The following is a 19,110-nucleotide window of genomic DNA, read 5'->3' as shown; positions in this document are numbered from 1 at the left end:
CTTCATGCTGTTTACCTTTACCAGTGAGCGCGAGATAATATTAATAAACATTATATAAAAAAAATTGTGTGACGTTTATCGGGTTAACCCGCAACCCGGTTAAGGCTAATTTTAATGTTTTCCAACCAGTCTTCATGGCCCAGAAATTAAAAAAACTTTCAACGTCCTTAGAAGCTACAGCTAAAATTATAGAAGTTAACTGTTAGAAGTAATTGAATTCACAGTTGACTCAAAAGAAGAACTTATAATATTACAAATTTTAAGAGATCTTAAGTAATTGCTGCAGTAGAACATTTTGTAAAGATAAAAGATAAAAAACAAACAAATTAAACTTTTTAGAAGTGTACGAACAAATGACTAACTCGTCCGCTGTCGGTAAATCAATCTTTATATTCAATAGACCTGCAGCAAGTACGCGATTTACTGAAGAAAGCGTATTAACTCACCGTTCCGCCTCCGCACTTAACATCCTCAGCCATTTGGAACTCTTTGCAACCTTTACCATAACACAATGGAAATAAAAATTCAATGTCTTAAGAGAATCCTCCACAAAATTATGTACCGTTACATTCTGTATCACAAAAATACGAACACCAACCGATTTGAATTCAAAAAAATAGAACGAATTCGAAATTCGAATGTTTACAAGCAATTGTTTACATCGAATTATAAACGCGACTGGTTCGTCCCGAAGTTTGGCAGAGACTGGGTGCGCGCGCCGTCCCGTTTCCATGGTGACCACGGGGTAAGTTGTAGATTGTGTATTCAAAAAACTGATAAGGTAATCTATATTAATAAATTCATTATGTCCCATTGAATATTGCACAATTTGCATGCAGAGGTGGTACTGTATTATCACCAGAAAAAAAAGCCATAGTTGACTTTGATTTTAATTAAAATATCGGCGATTTAATTGCAGATTTATGATTTGGTCACAACTAATTGCTTTAAGACTTTTTCAATACGATTTTGAATACGATTGATTTATCATAATTACATCTATATTCACAATTATTACGTTTAATTATTTGAAACAGCTACCACTACAACTAGTGACTACTAGACAAACTGATATTCCATTTTCAAAATTATGTACTTTAAGTGAGTTTGTACATTTTTTAATACCTACAAATATTTTTCTTTTTAACATTTGATGCTTGTAATTTTGATACGAAAGTAATTATTTCTAATAAATCTATATTAAATATCTCTGTGAAGCTCCGTTGAATCTTGATAACTCAAAAACATCGACAGCTCGATAGTATGATATTTTACCATCCCCTTCAAGCTTGTCGAATTAATCAGTACCAGTAAATATATTGTACCTCTTTATCACGATCATAACAGTGTATGATTTTACTACCTATATAATCATATCATTGAATTATTTACGTCCATAGCTTGAAGAAAAATAACCAAGTAACTTTAAGAGTTGGCCGACAAAGTACGTCATATTTTTTGTAGAAGACAATATTAGCGGACTAAATACTATATTAATTATTAATGTTGCCAGAGTTTTTATTTATTTCACATATCTAACTCAAAAATAGTTAATGAATTAACCCCTTTGCAAGTTTAATATTTCTTTAGGTCGACTTCATAAGTCGAAAACTCTAGAACTTGAATTTTTGGTGTCACCCTTGAAGTTTTGCGATACAGAGGTACTACTACGTTTTAATGCATTTCAAAATATAAAAATTATAAATCAATTGTAAGTTACTAGGACAACTTAAGTTGCAACTTACTAAAATCTAAATCAAAAGTTATTTTTATCTTTATTCATCTATTTTAGTAAGTATTTAGTAATAATTTCAACAATATAGGCGTGTATATCACTAGGTCTAAGAATTTACAGTCTATATACATTTTTTTTAATGACTAAATAAATGTAGGCGGACGGACGAATGCGCAACCGATGGGTAGTATGTGGTCACAGGCCATAGACAACGGCGCTTTAAGAAATATTAACCATTCAATAAATCCCCAATGAGCCACCAACCTTCGAAACTAAGATGGTATGCCCCTTGTGCCTGTAGTTACACTGGCTCACTCAATCTTCAAACCAGAACACAATAGTACTGAGTACTGCTATTTGGCGATAGAATATCTGATCAGTAGGTTGTACCTACCCAGACGGGCTTGCATAAAGTCCTACCACCAATACATATTTATTTTACGCTGTAGGCATTAGACGGTAGGCAATTATAACGCCTCAAATCTATTTTCAAATTTGTGATATTTTCTCAGGATATTAAAAAATCTTGTTTAAAGCTTTGGTTTGCTTCTGTTAACATGTATGATACAAATTTAACTCAGGTAAGCCCTCGGTTGTAGCTAGTAATATTATCTATTATCTGTGAAATTCTTCTTCGGTTAAGTAACCGTAAATGAATTTAGTCGTGGGAGATATAATCACCAATTATTTTTTATCATATGATAAGTCTTAGTTCTTAAAGAGTAGTGCTTATATAATATCGATTGAATATAAAGGGATTTGTATGGTCTCATTAATAGAATACGCTTTAAGCCGATTACACTTTATCGCAAGAATGTCGAAGTTCACACAATTTACTTGAGCATCTTATGTGCTAGATCGTACTAATTCTGTATATTGGATCTGAATCAGCATTGTTTATGTTTTCATTAATATAGTATTTATCTATCCTAAGATCGTCTTAAAAGCGACCTTGATATGAGCTATTGTTAACGTGTTTGTAAGTTTTTTTTTTATAAGAAAAAGGTACCATCAGCTTTTTCACAAAAAAGAAAATTACGACTGTAGTAAGGCAGTTTAATGTGATACGCTATTATAGGCAATACGATAATATAATAATAACACTTCTTTTTAGATTTACATATATAATATACGAGTATATAGACATTATAAGTGTTTTTTTTATGATATCGGTTGGCGGACGAGCAAGTGGGTCACCTGATGGTAAGTGGTCACCACCGCCCATAGACAATGGCGTTGTAAGAAATATTAACCATTCCTTACATCAAGAATGCGCCACCAATTTTGGGAACTAAGATATTACGTCCCTTGTGCCTGTAGTTGCATTGGCTCACTCTGATGAGTGGGTGTTATCTACCCAGACGGGCTTGCACAAAGCCCTACCACCAATTAGTTTTATTTTTTTATAATTAAACGACACTGAGTAAGATTGTCATTATTGTAAATAACATATTTTAATGAATTTTTGAAAAGTACAGAATTTATCACCATTCAATACAAGATCAAAATATTATTTATTTAACTTTGTTCTTTAAAGTACTTTTGAATTTGTTAGTGTTAAATTTAATGTAAAGTTACTACCTGTTTGGAAAGTAGATTCTACCCCGAAGAACCGGCAAGAAACTCAGTAGTTACTCTTTTTCACATTTTAATTACAGAGTATAAAGTACAATTAAATTATCTTCACAGCGGTATACGTTAAATTAACAAGAGTATAATAATAAAAATAGTTGCGGGAAAAAAAAATCGATCGGATACTTCGCATCATTTCGTCAATAACAATCAAACTTAGAAATTAAATAGAAAATAAATCTTTTTAAAAAAGCAATTCCTATACTATAATTCTTTATTTAAAGTTTTTTTTTTAATGTACGCTTTGGACTCAGGTACTGGCTGGTTGGTTGACAGGTGACATTGAGTATGAAAAGAAAAAGCTAAAAGAAAGGTAAGGAATTCGAATTATAACGATTGAGTGAGGTAAACCGATACAATTGTTTTCACTAGCGAGTCACCGGCTGAGCTCCATCACAGTTTCAATAATATATCTTCACATTCAGAGTTCTATTCTTTGATGTTATGTAACCTTTGTCGTATGTCGATATGAATAATACCGTCTGTTCCGCGTGGTTTTGCCCGCGTTAAACTGTACCGCTTGGTTGGGTCGTGACATGATGTTATATATTCGTTATCTGTATATAACTTTTGTTGATATATTGGTTATCAAAACGAACTGGTAGATCCTATTATTTCGATAATAATAAACTTTATTAATTGTCATTATATTGTAGCAATTTTCTAAATAGAATTTAAATTCTAATTAAATTTCAACAATCAGGCGAATGAATTACTGTTTATAGTTACGTTAAGAAATAATCTGTTTTTATGAATAACATACTCAATCCCCGTTTGATACGTATTACTATGTGGCTCATCAGTTCTACCATCTGTATTAATAGAAGATTGTGTGTGCGTGTGCGTGTGCGTGTGCTTGTGCGTGTGCGTGTTCGTGTGCGTGTGCATGTGCGTGCGTACATGCTTCTCATCGAAAAAACAATTTTGTTTCAACATTCATATAATACAGTTTTATAGATACAGGGTGGAAATATGATACGTAGTATTAAAAAAACCAGCCAAGTGCGAGTTGGACTCGCGCACGAAGTGTTCCGTACCATTACCTATAAAACAAATGTCTGTGGTATGTATTATATTGGGAGCCACACTTAAATATTTATTTTATTCTGTTTTTTTTAAGTCTTTAGTCGCGTTAGATACATTTAGATAGAGGAAAATCATTCATCACTCAAACATTCAGAAATTTTAAATTGTATGACTAAAAGTTCTAAGTTTTCACTTCCATCGGCAGTCCTTATAACTGCCAATATTTTTTGTATTTGTTGTTATATAAACAGAAATACAACATCTGTAAAAAAATCAAGTGTCAACTATCACGGTTCATGAGATACAGCCAGGTGATAGACGGACAGACGGAAGTGGAATCTTAGTAATAGGAGCCCGAAATTTAAATTTCATGTTCATCTTTTCAAACACTGCAGTGTGATTTACATTTAATTATATTAAAGTTTCACATTGAGTTTAATTTCTTATTTAACTGGAGTCCTCATGAGAGTTTCCTAGACGTGTCTCGTGGGCTTAAAATGACGACTTCCAATATGGGTTATAGGTAATTTATAAGCAGACAGAGCTTTTAGCGAAAATAACGCTAGTATGAGTTTCATGCATTATATACATTGACTTTTAATATAATACAATATCTACATAAAATAATAAATACATATATAAAAACGAAAGTATATATATAAGTAAGTACTGTAGTTATTATATGCTTAGAATTCCTTCCGTATATGCTAAAACATTGCATGAAGCCAGTTAACTTTTCGAAGTTTCGCTTGCTTAACGGAACTTGAGATCTAGTTGTAAATGTCTTGGGGGGTATGAATCGCTCAGCAGAGCATCTTACACGAGGTATTTCGATTCTATGAACTCGTTTTTTAAATGTCATTTAAAAAACCAATTTAAAATGTGAATCATTCAATATTGACTTGTCAAGACAACTTTTGGATATAAATAAAATAAATTAAATAAATATTTGGCTAATTATTACAAGTTAAGGCAGTTCAGCATTACATATAAAACAAGTCTTTGGGTTTGTTTCTTGTTCCAAAACTTTGTGTTCGTTTCCCCCGAGCAGTAATTGTAAATGTTTTGTGTTAGTTACCACCACACAGATTGGTGAAAAAATTTTCAAGGAATGGCATAAAATATAAATAAATAGTTTCCACTCTCTGATTCACCTGCGTGTAAATGAGTGAGATATTAGGTCTTGTTGATATTTGTGACATATCTCTGTCCTTTTCTATATCCCTGATGATATGTATGCATCTGCTTTGTTGTTATGTATGTATACGTGGTTTCACTGTATGCGTGTTCTTCCCCAGAGTGATTCAAAATGCTGAATTTATTGTGTACTAAGTCCACACAAACACTACTAAGTCATAACTTATATCCGTTAGTCTGACACTATTAAAGATTACCCAATTGTGGCAAATATAATGTAGTGTATATTATATTAAATAAATGTGTGCGTGACCACATGTGAAGTTACATTTTCCTCACCTTTTTAATCCGATCGAATAGCAACCTAACAACGCTGGACACCAAAGAAAGGAACAGCCTTTTTATAAATATATTATTTATACATACTTTTAAGTAAGATTTATACACAAAAAAAGTCAATGTATATAATGAATTTAGTATATACTAATAAAAAAAATAGTTCTTGTAAAATTCATAACCAGTAGAATGAGGAAAAGAATACTAAACATTTAAAAAAATATATATTTATATCAACATTTTAATCTAATTTGTAAATAAATTTTTGGTCAGAAAATTAAGTAGGTTAAGAAAATAATTTCGTTTTTTTTTTTGTTTTTATATACTAAGCTTAAATAAACCATATTTCGTTGAAGGTCTAGTTATAAAGTCGAAACCAGATGAAACTAGTTCGAACGGTAAACTTAGTTTATTTAGTTAAGAGTTCGATCAGGGATTCCTAAATATTTACTTAATGGGTCGCAATTATTGATTTAATTAAAAGTCCCTTTGTCATTTACTGAAGTATTTTTGTTAATTGTCATCTTTATTTAAAGTAAGAACAGGTAACATCCATTTATTCCAAACATTAAATATATTTATCTATACAATTCATAAATTAAAATAATTTGTTAATTTTTTGTTTTTACAAATAAAGCATATTATTGAACACAAGATTATATTATAGATAATTGTATTTAAGTAATATAACCTTCGATTTTTATAAATTGGAAAAGAGTAACTACTGATTCAAAAGTACTTGAGTAAAGTATATTTTGATTTTGAACTTCTAGTTATAAAGTAAGGTTCAGTTCTCAACCCGTCATCACAATTCAGGGAGAATTGATGATATAATATCAATTACATTATAAATTAATATATTTATTGTTTAGCACTAAGTAACAATATAGCAAATTGCTCGGAGCTAATAAATAGTTTTGTATTACAAATGGCTGTCTGAATCGTAGCTAATTAGCTATCTCATCGAGACAAACCAATCTGTGAGAAATAAATTAAATACTTTTTGATAGGATGTTTTACTTGGTGATAGGGTATTGTTCAAGCTCGTCTATCATCGAGTAGGTATTATCGACTAATCATATACTCTATGATAAGCTGAAATGGCCCAGTCGTTAGAACGCGTGCATCTTACGATGATTTCGGGTTCAAGCTCAGGCAGGCACCACTGAATTTTCATGTGCTTAATTTGTGTTTATAATTCATCTCGTGCTCGGCGGTGAAGGAAAACATCGTAAGGAAAGCTGCATGTGTCTAATTTCAACGAAATTCTGCCCAATGTGTATTCCATCAACTCGCATTGGAGCTGTGTGGTGGAATATGCTTCAAACCTTCTCCTCAAAGGGAGAGGAGGCCTTAGCCATGCAGTGGGGAATTTAAAAGCTGCTAATGTAATGTAATGTATATATTCTATTGCCAAATGGCAGTTTTCAGTATTGTTCGTGTTTCAGTTTGAAGGGTGAGTGCCATAACATCTCAGTTCTTAAGGTTGGTCGCAAATTAGCGATGTTGGGCTTTGGTGACTACTTATCATTACGTTGCCCGTCCACTTACCGATGCCATAAAAATAATAATAATAACACATAATGTGTGTGCAACTTACATACAAATGTAATACATACTTATACTTGCCAATATTACTTACTGAATATATGAAGAGAGTTTTTCATTACTTTATGGAGTATATAGTGAATGATTGATAAAAATTTGGTTCACACAGCCATTTTGGGGTTAATATGATTTTAATAAGAAATTGTTTTCTTTTACCCCTACGGCCTACATCTATTAAGTAGGATTATATACGAATCTGTACCTAAGTACTATATTACAAAGAGGTAAAATTAGTTTGTTTGTATGTAAGAGTTAATCTTCCTAACTAAAGATCTAATTCTAAATCAATCAAATTGACAGGGTAGTAATATTATTGCTGGATCTGAGGTAGTGTTTTCCAGTTCTATTCATCACACTGAATTAGTTGTACTTTTGTTCAGCAGCAATAATATTTTTACAATTTATTTCAATGAATACAATTTGAATCAGAATTTCAGCGATAATAATGATAAAAAAAAATATTTACCAAAGTGCAAAAAGAGACATAAAACAACATCGAACAATAATTTATATATATGTATGTTATATATATGTATAGTGACTATACCATATATTATAAATAAGGCTAAATTATTTCTTTTAGAAAAAGAGTTAATGACTTCCGTAAGACATAATTAAGTATAGTTTTAGTATTAGCAATGTCTTGACTAATTTCATCATATATATAAAAATAATGTTTAATCTATTGATCAGATATTTAAGATATATTTGTTGCGGTCCGAAGTTTGGTAACACCTTACTGCAAAGCTATGCAACTAGTCAACCTGGTAAATTGTTAATGGACTTAGCTTATTTATACTAAGGTAATGTGTACACGAAAATTGCATATGATTTAAATTGTAGGACATTTAAATTTTCAAATCGTGTTGTTTATTCTATTTCAAAAGAAAATCAGACGTCATTATTGGCCACCTGTTTGTAAGTGTGCTCTAAAGTACTAAACATTATTGTCTTGCTTCGTCTCATTTAATTTCCTCCCACGCTCTGCGCAAGCTGAAGTCTTGGCTTTGGGGAATTTTATGGCTGCCACCTATAAAAAAACCAACCTACATAGAGATTTTCCTATCATACGTGTGGGTGTAATCTCGCATATGAATGCTAATTAGCTGGATTCATTTACTAAAAAATCCCTTATTCCGTTCACGCTACATTTCTGGTTGTGATTGGTTGTTCCTAATATGGAAAATAAAGTGTTCCTTGATAAATTTTAGTCTCTATAAATCCAACATATCTAATTTTGATCTATATTATTTCTACGTTCACACTGCACGCCGAAATAAAGGTATGAATACTAATGATTCTTGATTCATTTATACCTTAGTGATAGAGAATAACTATGTTTTTATTTATTTAGTATTTTATATAAGGACGGGCTTATGCGCCATCTGAAGGTAAGTGGTCACCATCGCCCGTACACATTGGTAACGAAAGAAATATTAACCATTCCTTACAACACACATCACAACAGAGTATGTTACTTACTCATCCGTGCTGGAACAAGGCCGTACAACTAGGTAAGTTAAGTAGTTTTAACAAATTAGACCTTTTTAATTCAATATAAAGAGTAATTCAAGAGGAAGGTTTATTAGTATGTATTATTAATACACATTGTCGCATAGAAAAGACCAGAATTTTAAATATCCTGGCTGAAAAAAAAGTAAGATCTTTTCCTTCTGTTTGTTCTTCAATCTAATAGAATCATCAAGAAAATGATACATTTTATAATTCCAACAGTATTAACTTATTGCAAAAGCGCACAATTTTGTTGCTCGACTACCCATTTTCTATCCAATGCAAGAATTGTAGCGTTAGTCATTGATAAGCAATATTTCCGTATTAGAAATTAACCTTGAAGCGCGCAGACTCTGATACAAAATCGAAATGATAAATGCTTTTAAAGGCGCAGAAATCCGTGGACAGGTGCGACTCAAATTGTATCAATTCCATTCATTCGTCATCATAATGATCCGATTCGCAGAAATAATCGTGAGGTCTCCAGTAATTTTGTATCCGCATTGTGCCTCCGTATTACTCACAAAGGACGCTGAAATGCCTCAATTAATTTGAAATAATGATGACTTAATCATTTAAACGTATGAGTAAAACAGAGGTCGTGTTATACTGTATAGAAGAAAACAGCCTCAGCTCTCAGCCTTTAAGTATAGAATATTATAAAACTATATTATTGTAACTACGGGCACAAGCGACATAAGATCTAAGTTCTCAAAGTTGATTTTGGATCAACTATCATTGGCCAATAACCAACTATTTAAAAAAATATCTTTGGAAATTCTTTGTGGGAATTTAACAGAAATAAAAATAAAATATCTGTTATGTTCTTATTGTATCTTTGACCTACTCAAAAAATATCCATCGATAATAACTTGTACCGAGCCAAAAAAAAAATTTTTGCTATTATTTATTTTCTTATGGAATTTTTCTGTGAACTAATTTAGAAAAACATATTATTAGATTTATTAGTAACTAATACATTAATAATGTTCTCCTGACTGATTTTGGTCTCAGCGGCCAATCCCATTGGAGATTAGCCAACGCAGGACATATATTATATAAGCGTACTAGTGTGTGAGCAAACCCAGATATGCTCTTTATTCCATTCGAATAATTGGATGTGACGGCAAATCTCATACGACTATATAGAATTTAGGTGCAGGAGCAACAATTTTACATGCTTTTTGGAGCAGGTATTCCCTGCACTACATAACTACAATTCTAACATCCAGACACCGGCCTGCTACTGAGATTGTATTGTTGTCAGATAAACCGAATGAATTTTAATCTTCCCGACCTAGGAATCTGTGGCTGCATACTCTGTGGCTGCATACTCGTATTTAGCCTAATATAATACGATTGTTCGATCGCTTGTAATTATATTTATGAGAATTAAATAAAAAATAGTGGAGTCTTTTTAATGGTTAAGAGGTTGCCTAAAGGAGCAAACTTTAGGATTTTACTCGCGCTACTCTCTTTGCGTAGATATGAAAAAAATCTTTTTCCATCTTTTCTTTCATGTTCACATATATTAAGAAGTGTTCTGAAGAGTTTTAACTATAATTATTTCTATAAAACATAATCCTACCGTCTCAGCTGCAGCGACAGATTTAAGAAACAAATAGCAAAAAGCTTGTTATCCTTATAAAAATGAAACGGAATGTTTTTACCAAAAAAAACCCTAAAGGCAGCCCTAGATTACATACATATTTAATTACCAAATTAATTACTCAATCTGCATAAAATTTTATTCAATTCAATTATTTTTTTTTGTTTTATTTATGCCAAGAGGGCACAGATTATTTCGCCATTGTCACGTATATTACAAAATCAAATAAAGTATTAAACAGTTCCTTATATATATCCTCCTTTTATAACTTCCTCTAAGTCAGGATGACACCATGTCTTACCTAACAATGTTTCACGATATACCGTATTTTAATGACGGTATGTATCCATTATTGTGACACGAATCACATAATAAAACACAACGCTTTCTTATATAATTGTAGCTATCGTTTAAATTACCATAATGAGGGTTCAATGCAACCGTCGAGGATTTAAATAAATGATTCACTCTAAATAGTTACTTCACAAGTTTAATATGTAAAGGGCTCAATTTAAAAAATCCAAGTTTAAGTTTTTTAAAGTAATAAATAAATATACATAATAAATAAATAGGTGACCAAGTACATCTGATGTAGGCAATATCGTCAAAATTGCCCAATGACATGGCCCCGTAAGGAATTTTATCCATTTTTATATCGCCGAGATGGCCCAGTGGTTAGAACACGTACATCTTTACAGATGATTTCGGGTTCAAACCCAGGCAAGCACCACTGAATTTTCATGTCGTGCTCGGCGGTGAAGGAAAACATCGTGAGGAAACCTGCATGTGTCAAATTTCAACGAAATTCTGCCACATGTGTATTCCACCAACCCGCATTGTAGCAGCGTGGTAGAATATGCTTCAAGCCTTCTCCTCAAAGGGAGAGGAGACCTTCGAAGAGAAGGTTTGGAGCATATTCCACCACGCTGCTCCAATGCGGGTTTGCAAATACATATGTGGCTGAATTTCGTAGAAATTCGATATATGCTGGTGTCCTCACGATGTTTTCTTTAATCGCCGAGCACGAGATGTATTATAAACACAAATTCAATATATGAAAATTCATTGGTGCTGCCTGGGTTTGAATCCGTCATCATCGGTTAAGATGCACGCGTTCTAACCACTGAGCTAACTCGGCGTATAGTCCCAGTACAGAACCAAAACGTATCACAAAAATGCCTATATCGCTGAGTCACAAGGGTTATAAAAACAAGAGCAATCGCTAATTACAGTCACTTCCCCTACAGAAGTATCGAATGTAAAATCGTTTCTTTTATTACTATTGATAAAAAAGGCCCGTATTTTTTGTCATTTGTTCCCCGTGAACAGAACTATCGTCAGTGTGACGTGACAAACTGAACGAAATAGTTGCTTTGTGAATTTAACCATGGATTATAAGATTATTTTATGCTTCGTGAGTATTCTTATTAACTTTAATTGCTTTTCAAGGGACTTTAAATTTTAATCTTTTATGCGAAACGAGATTTTTCAATTTATAATATTTTGAACTATTTTACAGAGTTTTTAGTTAATGTGTAAAAGAGTTTGACATAAGATCTTAAACAGTGTTAAGGATTTATGTATAGTTGATTCTCATTTGTTATTTTATTATCAATATGAAGGATGAAATGGTATTTAAAATTAAAGATTGAAATTGCAGCTTGAGTTCAATTGTATGTAGATAAATAATTAATATTTTTTTTTACATATTTTTTTCTTCTTTAGAAGGCTGACCAAGACAAAGTCAGTCAAAATCTTAATTCACTATAGAAGTATTCACACTTCCTTATTGATTGACAAAAATCTATTTCGGAAAGAAATATCTCAGATTGAACACAGAGAACCAGCGATACAAACTTAGTGTTGCCCAAATATCATAATTATGGATTACGATTACCTTAAAATTACATTTGTACAAGAAACAGCGTGAAAGAAATCATTTCATTTTCAACACGTACAAACCAAACCAATATATCCTTTTCATACATAATATCAAGTTTATAGTATGTGGATACTATTTTATATTTAATTGTATAGGAAAAATATATTACTTTGTTAGATATGTAATTTTTTCCTTTCGTAGTCATTATTTAAATATACATTAAGACATTACGATAGTCCATACATATATTAATTAAAATAATTGTTGATATACATAACGTTTATGTTAAAAGTTAAGCAGGGTTTTAAGCAGTAGATATATTTTTAAGTGTAAATAAAATATTATTGCTTTAGTTTCTGCACTATGGATATCGGTATTACAGCAGTGTTGTTCTTGCACATCGATAAAATATTACGCGTCTAACGTCACGCTTATTAACAAAATCCAAATAAACAAGATTTGACATCGAACTGTCATTTGTCCAGAGTAATCTACGATATTAATTGTGGATTTTCTAGAAATAGCATTTTAAACGTCGATGAAGCTCTTATCGGAACTTTGGAATTAAAATTAAAGTGGATATAATTAGTTAAGTGAAAAAGTGTTGTATTATAAATAGCTAGCGACCCGCCCCGGCTTCGCACGGGTGCAATGTAGGTTATCCCTAAGAAATAGACATATACCATCGAGAACTTTTTTGAAGATTTTTTTAAGGTGTACAATACTGTAGTACATTATTTTGATCTATCTCGTAGGGTCCAGGTTTGCGCAAAAAATGTGTATATTTACTACATCACATCAGAACCCTCAAAAATTATCAGTATTTCTCAACTGTATAATGCATGTGTTATACATATAAACCTTCCCCTCGAATCACTCTATCAATAAAAGGAAACCGCATCAAAATCCTTTGCGTAGTTTTTGAGATCTAAGCATACATAGGGACAGAGAGCGGGGAGCGACAGAATACAGTTTAAAAAAAGAAAAATATTTTTTTTCGTTCGTTTTACTTACGGATAGTAGAATTATCGACAAAAGCGTCCATATATAAAACGTTTCGTAAGTTAAGATGTCGTGTGTTGTAGAGGAGCAACTATAACGGTTGGTTATAACTACGATTTACTTAAAATACTCTCATATTTACAATCATCTTCGATCAGTTCATATGAAAAGGATCTAAAGTATAGAGTCTATGTAATATATGCTTAAATTATATCATTCGTCTCATGAAATATGCATTTAAATATAATTATACGGTAACGTAGATACGACCACTTAATTATTGCACATAATTGAATTTATAAGTACTTTTTTTTTAGTTCTGTTATTTGTTGGTTTAAAGACATTTATTTCCATAAAAGAACATAGTTCACTTAATATAAGTACAATTATATAATAAAGAACTTATCTAATTAATAATTAACAGTATTGCTGCTTATGTAGATAGGATGTGGTTACTTAATTTTATCTCAAATATAATATGTAATTGTAATTGCGAGCCCAGATTGGCCCAGTGTTTAAAATGCATGCATCTTAACCGATGATTGCAAGTTCAAATCCAGGTAAGCACCACTTGAGGAAAGCTGCATGTAACTAATTTCAAAGAAATTCTGCCACATTTGTATCCACCAACGTGCATTGGAACAGCGTGGTGGATAAGCTCCAAACCTTCTCCTCAAAAGTAAGGATTCAGTCCAGCAGTGGGGAATTTACAGGCTGTTGCATTACTTTTTTTACTACTGAGTCGACTTAGTAAATTTACTGATAAATCAGAGTAAAAAATAATATAAAATTATTTAAAATAAAAAATATACCCGAGCATAATTATGTATGTTGAGATATATACAATACATATACAGAGAACTTACTTCATTTCGAAGTCGGTAGTATAAGCGATTGTTATTAAAGTGCCTCGTTGTCTTCCCTTTAAGGTTTATCGGTTTCGACAGTTCCTATTAAAGATATTTACTGCGCCATTTTCTCAATATTTATTAGATTATTACGGAGATATACGCGCAAAGACACGCACTCACTCTTCATCTAACATTCTGTATAACGACCTTTCGTTTGGCAGGTATAGAATCAAAGCAATTTATTTTCTCGTCTTGAAAAATAACCTTAATTATAATAAAATATGTTATACGCGTGACGTAAATATTGCTGATATCTTTATAAATATTAGGTATTCTAAAGTACCGCTGTCAGTCCGTCTGTCACTTTCAAACTATTAAACCAATTTCGATGAAATGTGTTACGAAGCTTGAAACCCACGATAAAGGTTGCAATGCAAGTTTTTTAAGGGTATTCGTCTCAAACTGAACACCACGTGGTCAAAGCCACGGGTTCAGCTAGTAGATCATATATTTTTATATTCGGTCTTTCTAATTTTCACAAACACTTTGTACTTATTTTTGGTGCATTATTTCATTGACTTTGGTAGTTTTATGTGTCTGCATGTATTTATTTCCAGTTATCGCAATCAGAATATTGGTTTACAATTTTTGTTTTTGTAGGCTTAGATCTTTATTGTTGTGTGATTAGTGCCTTTCTTTGTAGTTGATCTTAGTTGTATTCAAAATTCTTCAGCTGGTCTTGATGATATACGGCCAGCCTGTTCATGATGTCTATTAAAAAACTACCCGTCCTGGACAATTCACAATAGAGATATTATACTACTTTTATAGTGATTGAAATATTTTAAAATTATTTGCCTTAATCTTCTATAATATGCATGTATTATATGAACAAAACTTCATTTTGAAGCGTTATGTTTATAGAACCGCGTTAAAATCAGGTGCGCAGTTTAATCTGAGTGTACAGGGCTTTTGTTTTAAGCTATGTAGAGAGTAATATATATATAAAATATTAGTTTATTATATATAACGTGACGATATATATAAATACATATATACTTTAACTTATATAATTAATTATTTAATTTTGATTACTAAACAATTCGGAATCGTTTTTAAATATAAAGCTTTCTTTACAGTTTTTTTAAACAGTAAGAATAGTGGAATCTCTTGAATCACTTACTTAGAATACTCTTGCAATTAATGTAATCTGGTTTCTTATGTTTGTGAAAAACAAATAATGCCGAAAGTATTACATAATTTAATATGGTTATGACTTCGTACGTCTTATATATTTCGAAGGTTTTAGTATTATTTACAGTAAATTTATAGGAAATTGTTGAAAGGAAGTTGCTTTGTTTACAGTCATCTCGTATATTTAGATTACATCGTCAATAAAATTGCATGGGGTCTGATGAAAATCTTCCACATCTATTTACAAGCCCGCATTGAAGCAGCGTAGTAAAATAATCTCCAAACTTTCCCTTCAAGATGAAAGGTTGCCTTTATCCAGGAGTGGAACATTTTCAGACTGTTACTTGAAGAAAAGTTAAATAATAATATGTATGATTAAATGAAATCATTATAATAGTCATTTGTTTATATTAATTAGTTCATCTTTTGGTTGTTTAGCAATTCAGAGGTTAAGTACACCGATATCCGACAGCCTTCGTCATAGAATGATATATTTTTTATGACCCGACAACGGTATGCACTCTTTGAGGTCAAATAAAATAAAAACTAGTTAAAATTAAACACGCTTTAACGAGTCTTTACTTTATATTTTTAGGGTTTATGAAGTTAAATAGTTTTTTTTGGTAAAATCATAAGATATTGTTCCGTTCATGATTGCCTATATTTATAGAAAATATAAACTATTATTAAATATTGAACATGAATTTTTAAATTACTCGGAGAATGAGTACAAAAAACTAATATTTTCATATCGTATTTATTAGAAATACATTAAAATAATGAAGATAACACACACACACGTGCATGTTTAATATGAAACGTTCAATTCTTAGTTTAATTGCTTTTAGTCAGGCACAGATAATATGAATCATTCATAGTTTACGTTTAAACTGCTAATGACATCACACTTCATGTCGAAGTTAAAAATCAATGAACCTTTTTTTTGACAATCTCCATCGTGTCATGACCATCGCACGTCACATTGGCGAAATAATCTGTGCCCCCTCGGCACAAATAAAAGCCAAAACTAAAAAAAAAACATGTTTTGACATTTTTAATTGTATAGCCCGGGCCTCATATTTCCTATCTCGAATCAATGTATCTTACATTTTTGTTAGCAATTAATGATCATTAGTAGTATTTAATTTATGATGATGATGATATTCTCATAACAGCTAACTGGTGTAAAAGTATGTGTGCAAACAAGTGTGCACTTAATTCCTTTACTCTCACAATCCGTCTGAAAGAATCACACAACACAATTAATTAATTACTCGACCTATCTGATCCTAACATAGCTAACATGCGTCGCCTAAAAGATTTCAATCGGTCAACTCGTTCAAAGATACGAGATCACCAACAGACGCACTAACTAAAATCTTTAGATGGTCTGTGAAAACAAAGTTTTTTACGTATTTCGGGCATGAAATAAATATAAATATATTTTTATTGGTGTTCTCGTATCTAAAAACTTGTTATTCGTCTAGCTTTATCCAAGATTCCGTGTGATTATGACCGACTCGAACAATAAAATATCGTCTCCAGTGATAGTATTGTTGTTGTCGTTCAGAATATTAAATAGAAAATGCTTTAGCATAAATATATTTTGAATACAACGTAATTTCATAATATCGAATTTAATAGTTATTCCATTAAAATATGTATCGCGCTTAGATTTTAAAATTGAAACATATTTTAAACTACACTGACATTAAAAATGCAAAGAATTGCGTATTTGAATAGCTATTACGTAATAGAAGTTCAGTTGAGCAGTCTTAGATTATTGTATATCAAGTAAGTTCTTTTGTATTGCGAATTTATCAATATAGTCGCAATACAAACGAACTAAAACAAATGTGCCTACTTTATTACCTTCGTGTGCTTGATAGGTACGCTTGATCATTGCCAAACGTCAAACTACTTTATTAGTTTGCGTTAAAAAAATAATGACCAGCAGTTGGCTACTTTTTTATATATCTAGACATATCTAGACAAATAATTAAATGGATAAATATACAAGGACATGGACGGCTTTTTTAGTTATTTATAAAACAAAAACATTACTAAAGTTTTATTTACCAAATTCATGCTACTTATCTAATAAGAGAGTAGTTTGTTTCAATATAAATTTATATACGATGCTCTTCCGTTTGTGTGGAAATTCCTTTGTAAACTACCAAACCCAAATATTTTCATTCAATCAATTATATTTTCAGATTCTTCTCATGTATATAGTCGCAGCGGACGATGACAACGATGATTACAATAATTATGAAGATGAATATGAAAACACACTTTCCGATGAGGAATTTACAAAAAAAGATGAATCAGTCACGACGAGGCCGGTGTCAAGATACGAAGTGACAGAAATAGTAATCGATATACCTGATAACAGAACGAAGGGACCTATTGTAACTAACTATTCAATTGCAAGACCGTTGAATTTAGCTCCGACAAATATTACATTGACAATATTTGAAAAAGAAAATAACACAGTAGATAATAACAATAACAATAAAATAACAGCAAACAAAAATGATAAAGATGATAAGATAACTGATCCATATGATAACTTGCCATTTATGCCAATGATCAAAGAATACTTCCTTGGTATCAAAAAAGGAATAGTTGACGGTTTCAATAGCATCGTTCATGTAAATGAAAAAAGCAATGACGTAGATCATGTACGTAGTTACGAAGGACCATTATCTTTTTTAAGCAAATTGCATAAACAAAGTTCCGATTCAGCGCATAAATTTCACAGTACGCTATTTGGACCAAAATTTGACGATATTTTATAATCTGTGTATCTAATTTATTTTAATGCTAATAACTATGAATAGAATCAGCTCTTAGAAGAAATGAAAATTGTTGTTTTATTTATTTTTTCTTATATATTTGAAGGAATCCGATCAGCAGATGGTTCACCTGGTGGTAGGTGATCCTCGTCGACCATAGGTTTCAGCATATGTAGTATAAACCATTCAATAAACAACAAATCATGGAATCTAAAATATGTCACTTCTGACGTTAATTACACTGGCAAAACGGACGGTATCCACCGAACGGCCTGCACCAAGCCGAAGGGCTTGGTCTTTATATTTTTCATCATCAATTGCTATTGTAAACCAAAAATAACATAAAAATATGCATAATAAATAAATTAAAATACCCAAATTACAAGGAAAGTGAAAATAAGCGAACGAATCGAATTCATTGAATAACGTAAAACTTTCACGATGTCGAATACTTTCGTATGTACGTGTTTCGAATGCAAATACGACGAATTGTCGACGTATACCACATGTATACGTAATGTTATTTTGAATTTCCTCACTTAAGGAACAGGCGTGGAACACGTAATTTTTGCTTTTATATCTACTTTGTGGTGATATTAGATACTGTTTTGATCTAGAGCAATCTATATCTTTAACATATTACTATATAAGTATGTGTTTATGATTAAACAAGTGTAATTAATACCTTCTTATTAAAAGATTCTGCAAAATAAAAAAAAAAAACGTGAGAATACAGGATATTCTGATATCAAAGGCCACGGTAAATACGATTCTAAAATGTCATAATT

General features: G+C 31.4%; 2 protein-coding genes across 2 annotated transcripts in view; both read left to right on the top strand.

Moving 5' to 3' along the window:
• Positions 1-4,874: 4,874 nt before the first annotated feature.
• Positions 4,875-19,110, top strand: part of LOC125071791 — a 28,119-nt gene continuing 13,883 nt past the window's right edge. The window contains exons 1-2 of the mRNA XM_047682172.1: positions 4,875-4,879; positions 18,262-18,268. The gene's annotated coding sequence lies outside the window, so the exon portion shown is untranslated. The remainder of the gene's footprint in view (positions 4,880-18,261; positions 18,269-19,110) is intronic.
• Positions 11,839-18,325, top strand: LOC125072106. The gene is made up of 2 exons (XM_047682618.1): positions 11,839-12,009; positions 17,741-18,325. Exons 1-2 carry the CDS (start codon positions 11,983-11,985, stop codon positions 18,323-18,325), a joined length of 612 nt encoding a protein of 203 aa, XP_047538574.1. The 5' UTR covers positions 11,839-11,982.

This window comes from Vanessa atalanta, chromosome 20 (genome assembly GCF_905147765.1).
Source record: "Vanessa atalanta chromosome 20, ilVanAtal1.2, whole genome shotgun sequence".
Lineage (NCBI taxonomy): Eukaryota > Metazoa > Arthropoda > Insecta > Lepidoptera > Nymphalidae > Vanessa > Vanessa atalanta.
Note: the sequence above shows the minus strand (reverse complement) of the source record. Positions and strands in the feature narration are given on the sequence as shown.

Bases quoted from the DNA above. Each gene is read 5' to 3' on its own strand.
- LOC125072106 (XM_047682618.1), top strand. From the start codon at position 11,983: ATGGATTATAAGATTATTTTATGCTTC. The intron at 12,010-17,740 runs GTGAGTATTCTT...TTATATTTTCAG, and splicing joins ATAAGATTATTTTATGCTTC to ATTCTTCTCATGTATATAGT.